This window comes from Myotis nattereri, assembly GCF_964212035.1.
Source record: "Myotis nattereri genome assembly, chromosome: 5".
NCBI classification, from domain to species: Eukaryota; Metazoa; Chordata; class Mammalia; order Chiroptera; family Vespertilionidae; genus Myotis; species Myotis nattereri.
This window is the reverse complement of record NC_138080.1, coordinates 44,684,718-44,708,283: the sequence shown is the minus strand read 5'-3', so window position 1 is coordinate 44,708,283 and position 23,566 is coordinate 44,684,718. Positions and strand designations below refer to the sequence as shown.

The 23,566-nt window shown below is 36.8% G+C and overlaps 1 protein-coding gene across 1 annotated transcript; it reads right to left on the bottom strand.

Annotated features, from left to right (window-relative positions):
- Window positions 1-1,205: 1,205 nt before the first annotated feature.
- On the bottom strand, window positions 1,206-22,105 carry TDO2 (tryptophan 2,3-dioxygenase; the record flags this gene model as incomplete). Its single annotated transcript, XM_081092342.1, has 12 exons — window positions 1,206-1,359; window positions 2,982-3,072; window positions 4,002-4,081; window positions 5,873-5,930; window positions 7,090-7,201; window positions 9,804-9,911; window positions 11,778-11,964; window positions 13,759-13,886; window positions 15,113-15,183; window positions 19,558-19,648; window positions 21,690-21,795; window positions 22,014-22,105. The coding sequence occupies 12 exons, from the start codon at window positions 22,103-22,105 to the stop codon at window positions 1,206-1,208; spliced, it is 1,278 nt and encodes a 425-aa protein (XP_080948468.1).
- Between the last annotated feature and the right edge of the window lie 1,461 nt (window positions 22,106-23,566).

Genomic DNA, 23,566 nt, shown 5'->3' with positions numbered 1-23,566 from the left:
ACTACCACCAGGTGCTATGTACATGTGTGTGCATACACACATGCCCTTGTAGGAAAAAGCAATATGATCTTTTATAAGAAAAAAATGTGTAATTGAGACTAAAGAATAGTTCAATTCCAACAAGAACTTGCTACCCTAGGTCAAAGTTGGACATTTTAGATTTCTTTGATAATATTTTGTACTCCCCTCATAGAAAAATTCAATGAAATGTTGCCAATATCCAGAGCAAGCTAGAAAAAAAAGGACTAAAACTCATGTCTTATCCAAACGCTTAGTCTAATAGTTACTGGCAATGAACTGGGTCATTGTTTAGTCTGTTTACCTCCCCTTTCTTTCTCCTGGAAAGAGCATTCTTCACTTGAGGGAACTCTCATCCCTACCTCAAACCTACTGTGCACTGGAGTAGACTGTACCTCCCAGACCACAGCCACGGGTGACTTTGGATACAGTCACTCTGAGAAGAGTGGGAGTAGAGAGATGCTAGGATTGAGACCCAACCTGTCATCAGGGAACAATAAAGCCAGCACCTACAGAGAAGAGATGAGACACACAGGATCCTCAGAGTGTTCCAGGAAGAAAGTACTTGAGGAACTGGCTCCACCCCTGTGGCCTTAGAGCTCCACCAGCTCCTCTAGTTCTTTACGCTAGTGGAGGGACTGTCCAGTGAATGCCCTTTGGACAAGCTTCACATAGATTCCGGTTGCTCGCCAAGTGTCCTAATAAATACAAGCAATGTTTTCAAACTAATATATTACAGAAAGAATAATTTTTATTACTCAAAAATTTTTATTGAATAAGTTTATATAGAATGACACATTTTATTCCATTAAATATTTTAAATAGCTGAAGTTTACAAGCTTATAAAATATGGAACAATGAGATAATGATTAGGTTTAAATGGTTACATTAAGGTGAGCGTCAGAGGACAAATACATTTTTTAATAGGAAAAGACCATATGTACAATGTAACAGTGTCACTGAATTCATTTCTTAGTGTTTTGTATCATCACAGAAATGCTTAGTCTTCTCCTAAACATCTTAAACATTCAAATAAATGAAATAAAATTCTTTCCAGGGTTGAATCAGAGCACCACAGTGCTTTACTACATATATACATATATTATCTTAGAAGTCTGTGTATTCATGAACATGCATAGGAAAAACCCCACAGAAATCAGTGCTCTTCATAGACTTTGCAGATAATTTTAATCTGATTCTTCACTGCTGAAGTAAGAGCTGTCACAATATTCAGTCGTGTAAAGAAATTTACGAGTAATTGGGTTCATCTTCGGTATCCAGTGTCGGGGAATCAGAAATGTTGAAAGATTAAATAAATCTACAAATACCTTGTACCTGTCACTGGAAAAACATAGACAGATGTTTTAGATTTGTTGAAATGAAATATTTTAAAATTTTAATTTTATTTCGCATACAATATTTTGCCATGAATAACTAGCATTCAGTATTATATTTAATATTACATATTGTATATATTATATTAAGTGCTATTAGTATTAAGATTGCCCCATTTTTTATTTTGTATCCAAAGTTCATGCCCATATAGACCATATTATTGATCCGACCAGGCTGGTTCAAATTAAAACCTAGCCTTATTATTGTCTCATGTCGAACTTTTAAAGAACAGTATGCAAAATAATAAAATTAAAGCATCCAGAGTTTTTAGTCATTCATTAGAGAATATTTCCCACTTGAAAAGTAGCTGCCAACTAACTGACATAAATGAATTTATAAACCGAAATGCCATCTTAGATTTATAATGTGTCCAACAGAGTATTCTTGACACTAAATATTGCTTTTGCGTTAGTTAACGATTTTAACTGCTGCCGTTTTACAGTGGAAGAGCATTTGCTTTTGAAGTCAAATTTGGGTTCAAATTCTGTTCCGTCACTTGCAACTCCCACAACCTTGGACGAGTTGCCTACACCTCATGTCTTGGTTTCTAACTCTCTAACATAAAAACTACAATCCTTGCCTCTGGCCAGGCCTTTGTGAAGGTTTGATGAGATAATGACACACTAGAGATGCTGTTAATTAGCATTAATTATTCCCACCACTGATGGGTGTGCTCATTTTGCACAATCATGTTTTCTTAGATATTTACAGAACTTATTCCGGGAAAGAGAAAAAATATATAATGGTTGTGAAAATTTATACCAATGAATTTTCTAAATCATTCAACCTAGAGTTTCTTCCCAGGGAGAGTGGAAGTATAAAAATGATGAAAAATTGAACCTGTGCATTTTATAACTTAGCCAATCTGGTGGTACAATTAGGAATGGAAGCAATACACTGTAAGGAATTTTGGAGACTAAAGGGGACTATCTAACATGTTCTTGATCCGATTATCTTTTCTCAAAGGGCTTGTAAGTTTCTCAGTTTTCGGATACATCTATGTATCCTTCCATCTATAAGGCTGTGAATATTAAATAAAATAAGAACACAAATATCCTAGAAATATCTCTACCATGTTTTAAATGCTCAGTAAACATTGACCCTTTTCTTGTAAAAATTTGAAAAAGGCACTCCCTGGAGTAGATAGAAGTAGTTTTCATGCTATAATATAGAGTCCTATCAGGAAATAAGAAACTATATTTTCAGCTGGATCTCTGATCTCACCATGAGTACATTAGTGGACTTAATGATAACTATTTTAATCTAGTCCAAACTGGAGCCAGAATGAGTTGACATTTTCTACCTGTATTGACTCTTTCATGCCCTCACAGGCATTGGTACCATGACCCTGTTCATCACAAGATGAAAATAATAAACTTCCAGAACTAAGAATTTATACAATGATCTCCAAAAGTTCTAATAGGAATGTCTTAATCTCACTACAAATGTGTTGTCCGCAGACAAGAGCAAGTATAAATGACTTTTCCTAGATAATGCCACATATACATGGAGAAACAAAACCTTGGTGATTTCCACCAAGATAAGAAGGTGCGTTTCCCCCATCTTACCTTACTGTTGAGCGCAGGTACTGGTAGCCTGAAGACCCACCAGTGCCAGCTTTGGTGCCCAGCATTCTGTGCACCAGGCACACGTGGTTATCTAGGCAAACACACAAATTAACTCCGTGAATATTTTTCTAAAACCAGGAGTTGATAATGATTATTGCTTCTGAGAAAAAGGCTCACCCCTTATCACTTAGCCATATGGAAGGTTCACCTGTGAGAGCCTCATGAGGCCAGCAGGTTGCCTGGAACCCCACTTGGTTCAGCACCCCACTTGACTCCATCCATATTTACATTTAGCCTATAAACAGCATAGGAAAGAGTGGGGCCATAGCTCAATTTTAATGAGCTCTGGTTATTTTGCTTCTCTGGGTTTCTTATATTTTTGAATTGTATTGTCATAAAAATAAATAAATTACTATTATATATTTAAAAATTTTCCTTGGACCTAAAGTTTATTTTTTCCTTCTGATTATCAAATAAAATATCTTTTTTAAAAGCCTACAGCACCTGGTATTCCCAGGCCAAATAAAATATCTTAATGGGCTCCCAACGTTACTGTGGGCTCTAGGTACTGTTCCATTTGTGCATTGGATGAATAGACCCTCGGGGAGGATAATTGTCAAGCTGATTAAAAAAAAGAAAAAAAGAAAAGAAACTCACACAAAAGATGGAAGAAAAGAGAGAGCAAGAAAGAGGGCGACCCTGACTGGTTTGGCTCAGCGGATAGAGCGTCGGCCTGCGGACTCAAGGGTCCCAGGTTCGATTCCAGTCAAGGGCATGTACCTTGGTTGCGGGCACATCCCCAGTAGGGGGCGTGCAAGAGGCAGCTGATCAATGTTTCTCTCTCATTGATGTTTCTAACTATCCCTCTCCCCTCCTCTCTGTAAAAAATCAATAAAATATATTTTTAAAAAAAAAGAAGAAGAAAGAGGGCGGACAGGAGAAAAGGAGTAAAGGAACCAGATCAGGGGAGAAGAGTTATAGGGGTGGAACTGGGGCAAGGAGGGGAGGGGGAGGACTTACATCTCCATTTGGTCATGAGTGTGTCTATTTCCATAAGAGAAGTCAGCAACTGGAAAGCGACCTGGAATCGAGGTTCTTCCCTAAAGGAGAAATAAAACAAAGGAATATATTCAAGCAAATCCAGTGTGTTAGGAAGTGCATGGCTTTTATCATCTGTTGGCCCTGGAAACAGATATCAACTTTGCTCTTCGGAATTGTGCCATCATCTCTGGATTACCCAATCAGTCTTATTTCTTCATCTCAAAAATGGGGATACTACCCCTCAATTTACAGCATTTGTTTAAAGAGTCTAGAATATTCCATGCTATATATATATATATATATATCTCAGCCAGAGTCACACCTAATATCGAATCTCATTAAAAGGCAGTCAGATACCCTAGCTCAGATTTACCAGCTAATAGAGTAAAAACTTTTTCCAGACAAAGATATTAAAAAACAAAATAAATACTGCATATGTATATACACATATATATGTATATATAATATGTAATGTATATATTCTCTTCATCCAATCCTTAAACTAACTCAATATATATATATTTTTTAATATATTTTATTGATTTTTTACAGACAGGAAGGGAGAGGGATAGGGAGTTAGAAACATTGATGAGAGAGAAATATCAATCAGCTGCCTCCTGCACACCCCCTACTGGGGATGTGCCTGCAACCAAGGTACATGCCCTTGGCCGGAATTGAACCTGGGACCCTTGAGTCCGCAGGCCAACGCTCTATCCACTGAGCCAAACCAGTTAGGGCAACTCAATATATTTTTTGCTTAATATACATAAACTTGAGTGGCATACATTTAGTAAGAGTTTAGGAAAAGAGTCAAAAGATTTTGTTTATGTTATTATTCTGAAGAGAGATTGGAGAGGATTACAATTTAAATAAATACAAGTAAATAATACATCCAGTAAACATAGGCATTTTTGCTAGTGTGCTATCTATTGTTCTGACTCATTTAATTCATGAAACATGAAGATGAGGCCTTCATACATATGCAGGAGTATGTGGACATTTAAAGAACACTGCAAATGTATTAAACAGTGAAGTTAATTTTACTTGAAATTGTTGAATAAGCAGAACAACAGTTTACAAGGTGTTTCCACTTTACAATTTTTTTTTATAAAACAGGAATAATTCTACAACATTGTTTAATGATGGAACACTTTTCATGACTAAATTTTTCAGGCAGATTGTACCGTGGTCTTTTTGGACATTTAATATCCTATATAATAACAGGCTAATATGCAAATTGACCAAACAGCAGGTCGACCAGACACTATGACATGTACTGACCACCAGAAAGCAGACACTCAATGCAGGAGCTGTCCCCTGGTGGTCAGTGTGCTCCCACAGGGGAAGTGCCACTCAGCCAGAAGCTGAGCTCACTGCTGGTGGGCACAACAGTAGTGGCGGAAGCCTCTCCTGCCTCTGCAGTAGCACTAAGGATGTCCGACTCCTGGCTTAGGCCTGCTCCCCACGGGCAGTGGGCCTAAGCCAGCAGTTGAACATCCCCCAATGGCTCCAGGACTGCAAGAGGGCACAGGCCGGGCTGAGGGACCTGCCCCTCAAATATACGAATTTCCTGCCTCAGGCCTCTAGTCACATTATAAAATTATAAAAAGAATTTTTTATTAATTTGAGAGGGTATTTTTTTAACCAACTACAGAGAAAAAGTTAAGCTTTTACTATTTAAAGGAAAGAAAACTTCATGAAACGCTCACAATTAATTATTTTCTAAGCTTTCCATCAAAACAAAATAACTTAATAGAACTATGATTGAAATGTATAAGCTTTATATTTGATACATTATCTATAGCCAATCCTCAATTTTAACTTCTGTTTCTCTTCTAATTTGCTTTTACCTGTAAAAATATATCATCAAGGCCCCCTGAAGTGCTCTGTATGAGAGTCGTCTTTCACCTGCAAAATAAATAGCAAGTTTTAATTTAATAGGTCATTTAGGGTAGTCATATTAATTTGGCACCATCACCTTAAATAATTGTTATATGTTTTTAGAAAGCAATGTAAGTTTTAATTTAAAATTTTATCCCTTAGCTTGAAATTTGGAAAATATCACATAAAACATTGTTTTAATATTGCATTTTAAAAGGCAGACTGAAATACTAGTATATATAGGACGTTCAAAAAATTTTAATAGCTGATAACATTTAATTTTCACCCCTTTTCAATTTTAAATTATTTGAACTAATGGGTGAAACCAGACTAAGCTTTGAACACAAAAAAATTTATCCTAATGTTCCACTAGGTATTTTTTTAATGGAGATACATACAAGATAAAGTTTACAGTACAGTACCAGCAACAGTTGACAAATTGAGGGCAACCAAATACCAAACAAAATGATTTTTGATGTTTGGGATTCCATTGCTTCGAGTTATCAGCAGTGCTTGGGCCAGAATGGTCATCAATTTGAAAACAGGCATTGACAGAAAATGATTCATTTCTGTGGATTCTTTTAAATTTTGAAAATGACCTGTATGCTCTAATAACACTGACTTTATAATTATTCAAAATTTGTATACATTTTTGGGAATATCTACATATATATATATATGGCTTTGAACTACTTGAGAAGCCATTTTCCATGTACCTTGGTATCCCTCATATTTGACATATCATGACAGTTTCTACCAATGTGTTTGAGATAAAATGGTCATGTAAAACTGTTAATATAATGTTCTCATAGATAACACTAACCAATGTTTGTTTCTAAGAGTAGAATATCAATTTTCATTTTATTTCCCCAAGTGGAATTTGATCTTTGATGCCATCAGTGATGGCGAACCTTTTGAGCTCGGCGCGTCAGCATTTTGAAAAACCCTAACTTAACTCTGGTGCCGTGTCACATATAGAAATTTTTTGATATTTGCAACCATAGTAAAACAAAGATTTATATTTTTGATATGTATTTTATATATTTTAATGCCACTTAACAAAGAAAAATCAACCAAAAAGATGATTTCACGTGTCATCTCTGACATGCGTGTCATAGGTTCGCCATCACTGGATGCCATAATAGTACAGTGCCAAGAAACAATCCTTAAGAATAAAATTACCTACCTTTACTAAGAAGATGCTCATGGCGTTTCTCGTCAAATAATAAGAGTAACACCTCTTTTTGTTTGTGAAATTCAGCCATTTGTTCCTCCTTTTCCTCTGATTCGTTTTTAGCCTTTGGAGAAAATTCTTCATTAATATTCCCACAACAGAGAATAGATTCTAATTTCAGAAAACATTGCCTAGAGAAGAAGACTTGCCAGGTGCAGAAAAGGTGTACTGGGGATATTTACCATTTCGTCTAATAGTACAACTTGGAAACCATGGCTTACGAGAAGGGGTCTTCCTCATAGTCACCGGTTCTATCCTTTAAGTTCAATTTAACTGATTTATCAATCTTAAACATTATCTTAATAAAGATCATGACTCCTGGGCTCAGGTGGGTATAACTGGATACAAGTGGTCAATATGTTCAAATAGTTGACAAAAATTATTTATCACAGTAAGGTTATTACACTCAGGAAAATTAATGATTCCTAGTCGGGAAAACTATTAATGCTACTGAAATTCTATATTCAGTATTATACCTTATAAATATAATTTCTTAGATATATTTTACACATTTTATTCTTTTCATATAAATTTATTTGTTTAAGAAAATTCTTATTTTTCTGCCTACAGCACATGCTCTATCTATAAGTCAATTAATTAAGCTGAAGCAAAAATTAGTTAACCCAATTATCTTCAAGTCCTCAGAAGAATCAAACTGTTAAAAAGTTGTATGCACACTATTGCCAATTACATATTCCTTTTTTTAGTAAATGTCATGCACAGGTGATAAACAAAATAGTGAGCAAAAATTGAGTCCCATGACCTTATGCAACATATTATGTGGTTGGAATAAGATGTAGAACAAATAATCACCTGAACATTAAATGTTGAACACTCAGGAGTGTCCCATGCCATAGTGGTATACAGAAGCAGTATAGTGCCATGATAGCATAGTTGTAAGGGGGTCAGAAAAGGCCTTCCTGAAGAAGTTTTCCTTGAGCCAAGAGCAAAGAATGAAAAGGAATTACCTGGGGAAGAATACTCCAAACCCAGAAAATAACATAAAAAGACTGGTGGTAAACTCAAAGAACTAAATTCAGCCTAAAGGAAATTCAGTATGGCCCAGAAGATCAAAAAATGCCTTGAAGATTATATTAAGGATTTTTATTGTTATGCTGAAAGCAATGGGAAAACATCAAAGTGTTTTATGCAGAGGTCAAATGTGCCTAGATTTGCATTTTGAAAAGATTACTCAAACTGCAGTGTAGACAATAAATTGGAATGGAGCCATATTGTAAGCCTTGTCAAATAGTGGAGAGAATATGACTTTAGTCTAAGTGAAAAACAATGGCAGTCTGCACTTGATGGGTGGCGGTAGATCAAAGAGAGATACTTGAGAACTATTTAGAAAGTTAAACCAATAGCAATTGGTGATAGCTTGATGAAGTCAGTTGAGGAAGAGGGAGTTATCAAGGACCAATAGTACCAGTCTGACTTGACACACTAGGAGAAAAACTTGGAGAAGAGCAAGTAGATACAGGAGTGGATGAAAGGGAATTTTTTTTTCTTTTAATCAGTGTATGTTTGAGAGGACTAGGAGGAAATATAAATTAAGGTGTTAAGTATATGATCTGAAATTTAAGAGGATATCTACACGAGAGGTATTTGTTTGAGAATCACTGGTGTATAAGAAGCTATAGAAGCAGTGGGTATAAATGAGTTAATGTAGTGAAATAATATAGACAAAGGACACAAAGGCTATAAGCCAATGAGTTGGGAAATCCCACCATTTACTTGTCTAATGAGCCAGTAATGGAGGCAGAGAAATTAGACATTTAGAAGAAGTTAAAATATTGTGTACCAAATCCAAGAGGGTGGGGGAATGTTCAAAAAAGAGTTAAATAACCATTCGTACTGAACGTCACTGTTAGCTCAAGATAAGTGAAGATAAAAAATGGCCATTGGATTTATGTACACGGAGGTTATTTGTGAATGATGGGACAAGAAGACAGACTGGATTGAGTTGAAGTTTGGATGAGAAATAAAGGAATAATTATACTAACTACTGTTCTAAAAACACTTTACAACTATTAACCTAATTTAATGCTCATAATAATCCTATGAGGTAGATACTCTTATTTTCTATTGTATCAATGATGAAAGTGAAGCAAAGAGAAGTCAAAGACCTTCAATGTCACACAATTAAGAAGTGCAGGTGGAACTTGAACACATGCAGTGTGACTTCAAGACATTAAGCACTACTGATAAAGCCTCTCAAGACATAGAATTAGACAACTCCCTCAAGAAATTTAGTCATGAAAAAAGGAAGAAAGGCCTGTAATTTGAAGGAAATGTGGAATCAAGAAATCAACAATATTTTCTTAAGTGAGAAACTTGACATTGTCTGAGAACCAATAGGAAGAACTGGGCCTTTGTGAGCCTACTTCTGTGTAGAATTAGTCATAATCTTGAAATGTTCAATCGAAATAAAAAAGGTATATTAACCTCATCTATTTATCAAAGAAACTCTTGCTTATAATGAAATTCTTAATTTAATTTTTACTGTATCTAAATAAAATTAAATCCATAACATATTCTAAGTATATGCTTTTATGAAAGAAAAATAAAAAATGTAAGTTTAAGAGGTAAGTGGATAATTATTAAAATAAAATTTTCAATACATTTTTCTGTAGTAAACTTATATTTACTTAAGGCATCATAAATACCTGAATCATACTGAATTCTTCTTCCAGGCCTTTAACAATATTTTTTTCCAACTTTTCCCAGAAGTTAAATCCATGTTTCTCTAAACCTGGTGTTCTTTCCAGCCATGCCTTAAGTAAACATTATTTTTAAGTTAATATATTGTAAAATTTTAAATAGGTGAGATACATTAAACTAATATTTATGAACCTGAAACAGAATATTTTCATGGTTTTGAGAAACATATATAATAAGGTACTTTTTGTGTGTAAACATTTTCTTTCCCTTCAATTTCTTCACTTAAAAATAGAAATATATTCTATTCCATTTCTTACTTTTTAATAAAATCATATTACTGCTGTTTAATCTTTATTTATTAAGAACTATGACTGGCTGGAGCGGCTCAGTGGTTGAGCATCGACCTATGAATCTGGAGGTTATGTTTCGATTCCCCATCATGGCACATGTCAGGGTTGCAGGCTCCATTCCCAGTAGGGGGTGTGCAGGAAGCAGCCAATCAATGATTCTCTCTCATCATTGATGTTTCTATCTCTCTCTCTCTTTCCCTTCCATTCTTCTCTGAAATCAATAATATATATTTGTACACATATATGTTTAAAAATAAATATTAAAAAAATCCCAATTTTTTCTATAAATCTATGAACATATGTAAATATTGTTTTAATGAAGTGTCTGGTTTATTCTCAAAGTACTTTATTATTAAGATCTGAAGGAATTAAAACATGTATAATATATGATCTCTTCTAAATGCAGGAGCATGGTATAATTAGCAACTTGGAAATACACTTACTAATCAATTATTTTAATATTCCACAAGACTTTTTAATCAGAAATAAAACCTAATTCATACAACCCTGTGGGTTCTCATTTGGGTTTGAAATTAGCTTTCTGATTCTTTCTATTTCTATCTTTATAAGCTGTTCTCTCTCTCTCTCTCCTCTCTCTCTCTCTCTCTCTAAATATATATATATATATATATATATATATATATATATATATATATATATATATAAAGGTAATATGCAAATTAGGCCAGGACGCTGTAACGGTCATGACCAGCTCAGGAGGAGGGGCCTGGTGCTGCCCCGGAGCCTGAGAGAACAACAGACAGGGTGGCCTGTGCCTGGCCCCAGACCAGAGAGAACAACCTGCAGGGGTGCCGGCCCCCAGCCCCAGCCTAACGGTCGTGGCGCTGGGCTGTTGGGGCTGGAGCAGAGTGGACACAAACCCGCAGGGGGGCCAGGTTTGATTCTGATCAAGGGCATGTACCTAGGTTGCAGGCAACTCCCTGGCTGGGGCCCAGGTCAGGGCTCATGTAGGAGGCAACCAATTGAAGTGAGCCTCTCACATTGATGTTTCGCTCAGTCTTTCCCTCTCTCTTCCATGCTCTCTAAAAATCAATGGGAAAATATCCTCACGTGAGGACAAAAAAAAAGAAAAAGAAAGAAATGTCATATCCTATGAAAGAGACATCTTGAAAATGCCTAAAGAAAGTTATTATTTTTTCGTGGTGAAGGGACTGGAGTCCGTGTTGATGAAAACACCTTGGCAGCTGCAGCGGCCGGCAGTGGCAGCAACAGTGGGGTGATGGGGGTGGTGCCTTCCCCTGATCAGCCTGGTTGCCTCCAGCAGAGGGAGGTCAGTCTGCAGCCAGTGGGGAGTGGGCCTAAGCCATCAGTAAGACATCCTCTGAGGGCTTCTGGACTGTGAGAGGGGGCAAGCTGGGCTGAGGGACCCCCCCACCCCCGGCCAGTGCACAATTTTTTTATTATATATAATGTTTCTAAAATTCTCAAGAAAGTTCTTAATATTTAAATACTTTAATTAGTTAAATTTATAAATTTAAGCATTTTATAAATTGTTTTTATTTACAATTAACGTGACCAAACTTTGACACTAGTTGTACAATTCTTATCTAGCAGAAGCTAAATTAAAAAGATGTATGTAGATCTTAGAAATAGCATTTGAGCATGTACCTCCACTAGTTGCAAAAGTGTTTTTTCCTGCTCCGACTTCAGTAGCAGTTCATTTTCTTCTCCTTTGAAGTTATCACGATAATGTCTCCTGTTGTAAGGGACTCTTAAACTCTGAAAAATACCCAACTTGTTTTCTAATAGTCGGAACTGTAAACTCTGGAAGCCTGATGCTGGAGATAAGTACTCTCTTTGAGAATAAATGAGGGAGAGAAGAAACAGAGAGAAATGTGTTGACATTGTAAATCACAGTTTTACTCTCTTAGATATCATCAAGAACACAAACACAGCTGCCTAGAATTGGACCTATGGTTTGGACATTACTGAAATAAGGAAAATGAGCTACCTAAACATCATTGTTGGTATCTGTCAACCAATTTAAAGTTGAAATGTTTGTATAGTTTGTAAAGTGTCATATGTATGTATACACGCAGAAATACATATACACATATACGTGTATGTGTGTATACTAAATGTCTTCTTAAAATGAAAACAGGTGGCCGAACCGGTTTGGCTCAGTGGATAGAGCGTCGGCCTGCGGACTCAAGGGTCCCGGGTTTGATTCCGGTCAAGGGCATGTACCCTGGTTGCGGGCACATCCCCAGTAGGGGGGCGTGCAGGAGGCAGCTGATCGATCTCTCTCATTGATGTTTCTAACTCTCTATCCCTCTCCCTTCTTCTCTGTAAAAAATCAATAAAATATATTTAAAAAAAAAAATGAAAACAGGTGGGCATTGAACAATATATTTTTTCAATAGTGCTAAAAGACTGTAATTTATAAATATTATTCAATCCCTCCTAAAACTTATACTGTGTGTGTGTCTATGAGGCTTTTATTTTTCTTAATCCATTTAACTTTTTCACCCAGCCCCCCTACTTGCTCCCTCTGACAGCTGTCAGCCTATTCTCTGTATCTATGAGTCTGTTTCTATTTTGTTTGTTAGCTTGTTTTTTTTCATTAGATTCTACATGTGAGTGAAATCATATGGTATTTGTCTTTCTCTGAGTGGCTTATTTCACTTAGCATAATGCTCTCCGGGTCCATCCATGATGTCACAATGGGTAAAATTTCCTTTTATTTACAGCTGAGTAGTAGTCCATTGTCTAAAACTTATATTCTATCATTGATGTCACTACCTATTATTATTATGAGCACCAATGACATACTGTAAGTAAAATACAGGGGATGTTGCCTAGGACAAAAAAAAAGGCAATCAAAATGTTATTACTCCTACCCTACACAGCTATACAACATCTTACACTTTTGTAAGTGTCTTTCACCAATTGGTACTAAGACTTGAATTTTTTAATCCACCACAAAGGAATTTTGCTACATTTCTTTGAATGTCAAACATGTTGGACTATATATTACATTATCAAATGCACCTTATGTTCTAGGAAAATCTACTTTTAAATTTGGTATGATGAAAGCTTTTTTCTGAACATATATGTATGTATGTTGTATATACATACATATATATGTATACATATATACATGCATATGCATATACGTGTGTGTGTGTGTGTGTGTGTGTGTGTGTGTGTATATATATATATATATATATATAGCTTTGGCTGCCTGAAAATGTAGAAAATTTATAATTGAATCCATGACTTATTCTGATGTTTTTTCTAACATTGTTCTTTATCACTCCTGTTTCTCTTTTATTTTTAGCTTTTAGTTTTTACAAAATTTGTTATATGCATTATATCAGCCACTTTAGCCATTTTGATAAGTGGTCTAAAATTATTTTTGGATAAAAACAGGGTACAATGATGAGTTGAAATTAATTAATCATATTATGTTTGTATGTAAAAACGAGTGATGAAATGTTTTTAATAACTTCTCAGATTCGTTGTGATTAAGACTCCCAAGTGCTGATAGTGACAGTGTAAGACAGGCTCCTCATCGCACACAACACACATGCCCTCCTTTACCCCACCAGAGTGAGAAGGTGAACCCCACATAGCCACAGGTGCACACCTGAAGTCATTGAAATCCAAGGCTGTCATCGTTTCCAGGATAGAAAACTGCTCTACCAGTAGTTTAAGGATCACCACCACTCGATGCATTCGCGTAACAATCTTAAGCATATTCCTTTCATCCCTGACCTGATGATTAAGAAATGAGACACTGAGAAATCAATTCTGATGTTTAGAAATTACAAAATAGACTACAAACAATAGTACATTCCTATGAACTTTATCTTTACTTCAGAAAGGAACATTGGAAGTATAATTCTGTGGATAGTGAACTAATGGTAACTGAATTGTTTGCAAGGAATGTCTGCAAAATCAGAATCACATATCTTTCTTTAAAAATAGAAAATCACAGCCCAGCCAGCATGGCTCAGTGGTTGAGCATCCACCTATGAACCAGGAGATCTCAGTTGGATTCCAGGTCAGGGCACATGCCTAGGTTGCGGGTTTGATCCCCAGTGTGGGGCATGCGGGAGGCAGCCGATCAATGATTCTCTCTTATTATTGATGTTTCTTTCTCTCCCTCTCCCTTCCTCTCTGAAATCAATTTTTTAAAATAGAAAATTACATGAAGGCAAGTTAGAAGTAAATTCTGGAGATCAACATCCACTCATTTTAAAGCAAGTTTCTATGTTTGCTTCAAGGAAAAAAGGTAAGCATGGCAACTTCTGGGTGAGGATGAAGCAACACCAGAATAAATCTGCTCTTTACTGAGGGACAAAGTTGCCAATGACATAAAAGGAAATTGTAAGCACATATAGAAGAGGTTTGTTTGTGTCTGATTGCTCTCTTTCCCCAGCCCCTCTGAGTGCTTAAGGCTATGCCCTGTGCCTGGGAGGCTGGTGGGAGCAGGGAACAGGGCAGGAGGCAGGAGAACACAGTTCAGGCTCTGCTGTCACCGGCGGTGCCACTGTTAGCACTCTTTTCTTTGTTTCTTTCTCCTGCTACTATTTTTTTTTTACCTTTTCCTGTTCACTTTCTTCATTATTGTTCCTATCTTCCCACAGCAAATATTCATTAGAAATACAACTCAGGTACTTATTCATTAAAGGTAGATTGCCAGCTATTCTACCATCAGCTAAAACAACTATTCTCAGTGGCAAGAAAAATTAATAATAAGTGAGTTCTAAATACTGCAAGGGGCTTGGAACTGAAATTTGAAAGGAACTTGAATGAAATGTGAAGCTCTAGGGTAGCAATGGCATTGGGAAAATATGACTAAGCTCTTGTCCACTGGGGGGAAAATTTTTTTTCAGTAAGTAATAACCACCATTTGATGTTAAATTTTTCCTCATTAGTAATATTTTTTACATTCTCCAAAAATAGCCTGGAACCAATATTATGATATAACAACTCACATGGCCATTCTGAAAGATCTCACAAACAGAATCTAATTCCCAGAGGATTTGCTTAAACCAGAGTTCATAAGCTGCAATGAAAAAAACACATTGTCAGTTGAAAAGTTTTGGGAGCCTCTTTGACCATAATTATATAAAAGACATGGTTAACACATTGAAAGAAATAAAAATATAATTTAAAAATCAAGAAATACCCATATAGCCTTATTTTATGCTACAACAAAATATTAGTGATAAATGTATAATAGCCTCAATTTATTGACTGTTTTAATATGCTATGCATATTATCAATATGCTTTGTAGTTGTTAATATTATTATACTGATTTCTCTCAACAAAGTCTTTTTAAGTCTATTGAAGTCTTTTTAGGATATAGCACATGATCTAATTCTACAGTCCCCTTGGAAGATGGAGGTATGCAGAGAAGCAAAAGTGACACTCAACTTCACCTATAAACTGAAATATCAGTATTTACTAAACTGATGAATATGACAAGACATTAGTTTCCAGGGGCTTAGAAAACTGTGAGGATGACAAGTTTATGAACAGTCTAAATCTAAAACTTTCTCTTATTCATCTATTTCCCTTAGTATCTAGCACAGTGTTGGCATAAGATAAACCCAGGTGATCATTTCATGAATAAATGAATTTAATAACCAATGGAGTTATTAGCTGAGCATAGAAAACCAATAATCTTAGAGATCTCTAGTGTATTCTGCCTGGTGCTATCGTATGGCTGCAAGGCTATGTTTCTGCACTAATTAGGGGAATCAAATTATATTTTAAATCACATTTCAGGATACTATTGGAATTTAATTTTCTTAGTTGGACAAGGTGCAAAGCAGATATTTCCTTGATCAGTTTATGTAACCACCATTTGGTGTTAAATTTTTCTCATTTTAGGTTTAGCTTTCTGTGGTTTGCCCCATGATTCACTGATTATGTTTTGTAACTGAAGAAGGAAGGGAAGGGCTCCCTCTTCAGATAATGATAGCTACCATTTGCTGTATGTTTATAATGTGCTATATCTTAGGCTAAGTGCTCAATGTGCATTACCTCATTTCATCTTCACAAGAACTCTATGATTGATAAAATACAACAACTTTCTCCATTTTACATATGGGGAAATGGAAAGAGTTACTGGTTAAGGGACCTGGCCAAGCTTTCTCAATTTATAACAGCCAATTTAGAACAGTAGAGATGGGATTCTAAACAATTTTCTGATTCCAAATTTGTGCTATCCTGCCATGATTTCCCCCCTATTGAGCTTGTCTTTGGATAAGCCACCAATACAAATTACGTAAATTAGTTTCTGTTTTTACTTTTTACTCAAAGGAGTGAATCATTTTAGCCAGTCAATGAAGCAAACAACCATTTGCGGAAAAAAACACAAAGAACTGGTAAGCAAAGAAAACATGTCTAGAAATGGACCAATGACTAGCTTGGGTCATTGGGTCCTGGACAATCAGAGGACAGTATTAGGACACCAACAATTTTAGAGTAAATCTTAATATTTTGGGGTCACAGACCTCTTTAAGACACATTCACAAAGTTTTGCACACAATTTCAGAGTTCAGAGACTTTCTAAACTCTCAAAGTCACGGACTCCTACATGAAAAACTACTGCTCATGTTTACCACTACAGCCACTAACCTGGACCTGCCTCCAGTTATTCCCTCTCAAGGTGTTCTTCTAGGGCATCGTATAAACCTTGAACTCTACCTCCCAGTCAATGTGCCACAGATATTCTCCATGCAGGTGGGAGCAGTGGGTCTCTTGGGAAGAGGGCTAGAGAGTCTAGTGGGACAATCCTTTATTCCATCATCAGTGCCTGCAACCTTTGCTCCTTCACCTACTCCTGCTATGATCAGCAAGTGGTCTCAATGATCTACAGTAAATCCTCAATTTTGCAGACCTCAATAGAACAGACTGGACTTCAGATTTAACAGACAAAATTTTCAGCCTGTATGTCATATGAAAAAATTACTACTCTGTTATTTTTTAAATGCTTTTAGCCAAGATTTGCTTATAGTTAAATTAACAGGTGTTTTTTTTTGTTATTAATCCATTGTTATTTTTAACAAATTTTAGTGAATAGGCCATATTTTGGGGAAAAAACCTGTAGTAATTTTGCAGACATAAATAAATATTGCATATCTAAAACTATAGTCTACATATTGAAATCCAAGAGTCACCGCTTATAAATAATGTTCACTGAATGACTAACACATGATCACACCCCGTCAGGCATGATGATTGGTTATGTTATCACCTGATGTGATTTTCTGCAGCAATTTAACATCTGCGGCAGATGTTCCCACATGTGCTCAGCCACTCCCCAGTCCTGTGCATTTGTTTACTCAGTGATTGATGAATGCACACATTTACTAGATCTATTCAGTATACATTTCAAATTACAGTAACACATAGAGAAAACTTTTCTTTGAAATTAAACTTTTCATATATAATTAATTTTAATTCCACAAATATATATATATATATATATATATATATATATATATATATATATGAGGTCATTACAACCGAACAACCAGAACGACCAGTTGACCAGTCACTATGACACACATGACTGCCAGGGGGCAGACGCTCAACACAGGAGCTGCCCTCTGGTGGTCAGTGAGTTCCCACAGCCAATCAGGCCAGCCCCGATTGGGACTGGGTGAGATGGCCCCTATAAGCCCTGATCACTGGCCAGGCCTAGGGACCTCACCCATGCATGAATTTCATGCACCAGGTCTCTAGTGTCTACATAAGTAAAAACAGGTAAGCTAACTAATTTGTCAAATTTTTAACATTCAGAAAACTACTTCATTATAAAACAGACTTTCAGCTTTAACGGACTACCCCTTGCTGGAATTATTTCATTATATCAAGGTTTTACTGTATTTGAACTCTCTACAGGGATTAGCATGGCGCCTGCTGGCTCCTAAGGCTGTTTGGCTGGGATTGGCATGGCACCTGCTGACTCCTAAGGCTGTTTGGCTGCCTGAACTAGAGGCTAAACTTGGCTTGGAGATTTCTGAAACATGTACACATCACCAAGGACACATCTATTGGGAAATGATCTTCACCAACAGAGCTCTACAGCACATGAGACTGCAATCTAGTTTAACGAGAACAGCTTTGGTGTTGTCCCCAGCTCTCCTCTGGCCATCCGGACACCAATGATTCCAGACCAGAGCACTGATGTCTCCCTGCCTTTCAGTAACAGGCCCAGTCATGAATACAGAGCCTCTGAGTGACCTGCAGGTGACTGTGCAAAACAATATTGATGTCTCCTAGTTAAGCTGCCTCATCCCACGCAACGTCTTTCTATAGAAGATGGCAAAAGAGAGCTCCAGGTCTTTCTTGCAACATGAAAGGATACTCGCAATGAAAATGAACTTCAGTTTCAGATTAAGGAATGCCATTTAATTGCTGACACTGTTGCCAGCAAGTTGTAAAACAACTATTGTAAAGAGAATTGTGAAAGGGCGGACAGGACATGCTGTGTCAATCTCTGATGCTCACTAGTGGCATTTGGATCTTGACTAAGCTTAGTATCAGCCAGGATATGCCAAACAAATGCAATCACTGAAGTGAAGAGCTGCTGAAGTCTCTCAATACATCTAGACTGGTCCAGTGCCATCAGTTCAAATCAGTGCCTCTTAAATGGAAGGAAGTGTAAAATCTGAACCCAAATATACTGAGGCTACCCACCAAGGTAGTGACTAGTCTAACCTGTGCTAAAATCAGGGCACAACCTGTCAGATAGTTTTAGTTTCCTGTGAAGGTTTGTAGCCACAGCTTCAATCACTTCCCACCTCTTGCCACCTGCTGCTGCTATCTGTCCTTACTGTGAGCATCTCTGTACTGGATCAATGCAGTTTGACATTTTGTAACTGGGGGCTCATTTCAAAAGCAGAAAAAGACAAAAAATATTTAATCAAGGAAAAGTATTCCTGAAACATAAAAAAAGGATATAAAACACTGCCCAGAGGTTTTAAGTCTGAAAAGATTAAACACACATTTTCAACAAAATTTACATTTTTATTAAGTACCAGATTTATATGGGAGTATGTGAAGTCACAATAAATTTGAGTGCTCTATTTCTTGAAAGAATTTTTTTTTAACCTCCAAGTTGAAAACCTAGTAACATCTTACTTAAAAATTATTTTTCAATTCCAAGATAAATGTTTCCTTGGACATAGGACAAAGCTCAAAGTTCAACCTGATCCAACTAGCAGGGAAGTAACATAAAGAAGACTTACAAATCCCAGGAAGTCCTATGAGAACTGATCTGACAGTAAAACATTGTTGAGCATTTCTAACAAATGTGATTCCTTGATCTTTCACCATTTTACAGTTAAAAGAATTGGTGCTCTCCTCATTATTGATGGGAAATACCTGTGGAATAGTTATTGTCCAAACTTTTGTGCAACTTACCTTGATGAGTTATGATGAAAAGGTGTTCATCATGGATTTTATTTCCTCTTAGTTCACTTTGAAGCTCCTGTGCATTCAAAATTTTTTCCAACTTTAAACAAAAAAATAAATAAATAAACACCTGATTTTATACAAACTTCCAGCTATAAGATAAATGAGTAATGGGGATCTAATGTATAACACAGTGATTACATTAATAACACCGTATTATATATATGAAAGATACTAAAAGAGTAGATCTTAAATGTTCTTACCACACACCAAAAAATGGCAATGATCCTATCTAATAAAGAGGGAATATGTTAATTGATCCTCACACCATGGCAAAGATGGCAGCACCCACAGCCAATAAGGAGGGAATATGCTAATTGACTGCCCCGCCCTCAAAGATGGTGGTGCCCACAGCCACAAGATGGCAGCTCCGAGTCCCCTCTGCCTGCTGGGGCAGCAGGCATATGGCAAGGCCAGGCCTGCCCCCAGATGGGCCTGGCCTTGCCGAACACCTGCCTCCAGAGTCCCCCATTCCCGTCAGCCCCCCAGCCGCCCAGGGCCACCCGAGGCTCAGACAGCCAGGGCCTCCCGAGGCTCAGACAACCAGGGCTGGCCAAGGCTCGTGCTGCCATCAGTGGCAGCAGCAGAGGTGTGATGGGGTCATTGCCTTCTCCTGATCACTGGGTCACCTCCAGCCCTGAGGGCTCCTGGACTGTGAGAGGGGGCAGGCCGGACTGAGGGACCCCCCTCCAGTGCATGAATGTTCATGCACTGGGCCTCTAGTCCATCTAATATGAGGTAATATGCAAATTGACCATAACCCCAACACACAAGATGGCCGCCTCATGTGGTCAAAGATGGCCACCCCCATGTGAAAACAAGATGGCCAACCACAAGATGGCCAGCAGGGAAGAGCAGTTGTGGGCGATCAGGCCTGCAGGGGAGGCAGTTTTTTTTTTTTGGGGGGGGGGGGGCAGGCCTGCAGAGGAGGGCAGTTAGGGGTGACCAGGCCAGCAGGAAAGGGCAGTTGGGGGCAATCAGGCAGGCAGGCAGGCAAGCGGTTGGGAGCCAGCAGTCCTGGATTGTGAGAGGGATCCCAGATTGGAGAGGGTGCAGGCTGGGCTGAGGGACACACACCCCTGCCCTGTGCATGAATTTCATGCACCAGGCCTCTAGTATGACATAATCGCATGTTAGCTAAATGTTACACCAGTAATGATACAGAAATATATAAAGGTATCAAATCAACAGGTTGTGCACAATGTTATATAACAATCACAGCTCAATAAAACTAAAAAAGTGACTGATTTTGAAATTGCAAAAGTTTTTTTTTTATCAACTTTTATACAAAGTAGAATACAATACTGAAAAAATCCCCAAATTCTCAAATTCTCAGGATCTATTCTATGTACTTTTAAAAAATTAATGAGTCTTATTTTAAATAAACAGTATGTTGAATTTATGCTTTTTACTTTTTCTGAAGAATATTATATTTGGTAGGATTCCATGATAACAAATGCTATCACACTCACTGAGAAGTCATTGTTCTTTGTATCTCTTAAAATGACTATGATAAAAGCTTGTCAAGTTGCTTAGCTGACTGTGTGTCTTCCATTATTCTATTTCCCTAAAGAGCCTGTTTGAATAAGATTTTAACATGCTTGATCAGCTTATCCTTAGAAACCCATAGATGCAGGCACCCAGAACTCTATTTCACTTCTTAAACAATATAGAAGGCAAACAAGCTGAAACATACCTCAGAATAATCTCCAATGCAAGGGCCTTTAACATTTCTATTTTTTAAAAGGGATTTAAAAGAGAAATTTTTCTGGAATCATTTGTAATTACCTAGGCTAGGATTTTGCGAAGTTGTCATATCTATACAAGTTGTGCAATGCCTGCCAATTACCTGCACTAATCTGATCATTTATACTCTTTCGCCCAGATTCTGGGTTCTCTGCTGGATTTTCATATGAGTCTCTTGAGTTGTTCTAATAAAGTTGAGAAAGCATAAATTTATATGGAAATGGATATCATTAGTTCCAGAAAACTATTTGATGAGTGAGAGAAAAAAACAACAACTAGACAAAATATATGCCCAACAATGGAAACTAAACACTGAAAGATACTTGGACACTTACATGCAGATAATTCCCATAGATAAGTCCTCCTTTGCTGGCTTTATTTACACCAGCTTGTGATTTGTCTTCTTCATTGCCTTCTAAAGATAGTTTTCTGAAATCATATCTGCAGATTAAATATGGGATGAGAAATAAACAGATCTCAAGAAAGCACAATAACTAATAATATGAGTCATTAAAATTCTCTTATTGCTATTTTTTAAAACATATTAACAAGGGAATAAGGGTGACAGTTTTCAATGTTCTTGAAATTCAGAAAATAAAGTGTTCATACTTAACATTTTTAAGAGCCTAACCATATTTAGAATAGAGATAAATACTTACTCAAAGTCATTTCTTAAGAATGGGCAGCCACTCATGGTGAAAACACACTGCTTGAGAAGCACTGAAGTTTTGGCTCTAAATGAACAGATCATTGATCTTCCCAGATGTTCTGCTGCCTTTTATTTATCTTGATCACCCTGAACCTGCCAATCAGCTTTCTCTATTTCCTCTTACTAGACTCTCATTTCCATTGGTTCGGAAGTTGAAACTCTGTAAACTTCAGAATGCAGTTGGTTTACTAGAATAGTGAGTATTCTGCCCAACTGAATCATTTCACTTGATCAGTTCTGTTTTTATATCCCAAATAACAAACACTAAATAAATCAATAGAAGTCAAGTTAAAAAAAAAAAAGAAAAGAAAAAGATTTTTAACTCTTCTACTCCCAGGACACATTGGGCATAGTCTTAAGACATGTAAGATGATGAGCTTATAAATAAACAAATATTTACTCTCTCAGTCTTAGGTATGGATATTCTTATAAGTCATAAGGCAAAAACTAAACTTGGATGTCTCTGGGGAAAGAAAATCATTAGTGAACAGAGGCAGGGTATATGCTCAAACCCCATTTACTTCTCATCTTCACAGTCCTTCTGGCCTAAATCTCATAATTAGCAGTAGTTGTGGGCTGCTCTATTGTATTGGAACTTAAACAGACATGACTGGTTTATTATTCACCTGTGGCATCCCAATTACAGGGCATTGGAGTCATCCACATTGGGATGCTTTGTCTCTAGATAAAAACAATAACATGCCCACAATTTAAAACAGTGTCAGTGATAAAATATTCTTCATAGAAAATATTACTTATTAGTTTAAGTTCTTTTGAGGACCATTCAGCCGGGGCAGAAAGCCCCATACCATGCCCTTAGTATACCACTGCTAAGAATCTAAAGACAGCATTTCTCATTATTTGACCCTCTAAAATGGTCGATTTATGTCTAATTTACCAAAGTACTTAAAGGCCAGAAACTTTATCTAGTCTTGACTCTACCAATAAATAATTGTGTGACATTTTAAAAAAAAAAGGACAATGTGACTTCTATACATACCAACTTTCTCACACACAAAAAATGAAGATGCTTAAAATTTGTTGTAATTTCAAAGATCCTAGTCCATCCTAAAATCCTGATTTTGTGACTCTAAAATAAATTATAATGTTTAATGCGGATTTACAGAAGGGTATACAGCATGAAGGCCATGTTATAAGAGAACTGGGAACTAATCAAACTCACATGGTAGACCTGTCATGTTCCATGTGGGTTTTTATAGGACACTCTGGCAATTGCTTACTGTGGGAAACTCACTGTAGGGATGCTATATAGTTCCAGTGGCGAAGGCGTTAGGGAGATGTTAAGCTAGCTGTGACTTTTGAACTCTTTGTGGCTGTGTAACCCTCTGTAAACTTTCATTTGGCAAACTCCTCAAAAAATCAGAATGTCACACCAGGACAAATGTCATGTCCTCTGGAAGTTAGTGAACACAGAGAGTGTAATAACTGCCTGATGTTACCTTTAAACTTTGCTTGTAACATTGTCCTCTCAAGAGGTTTACG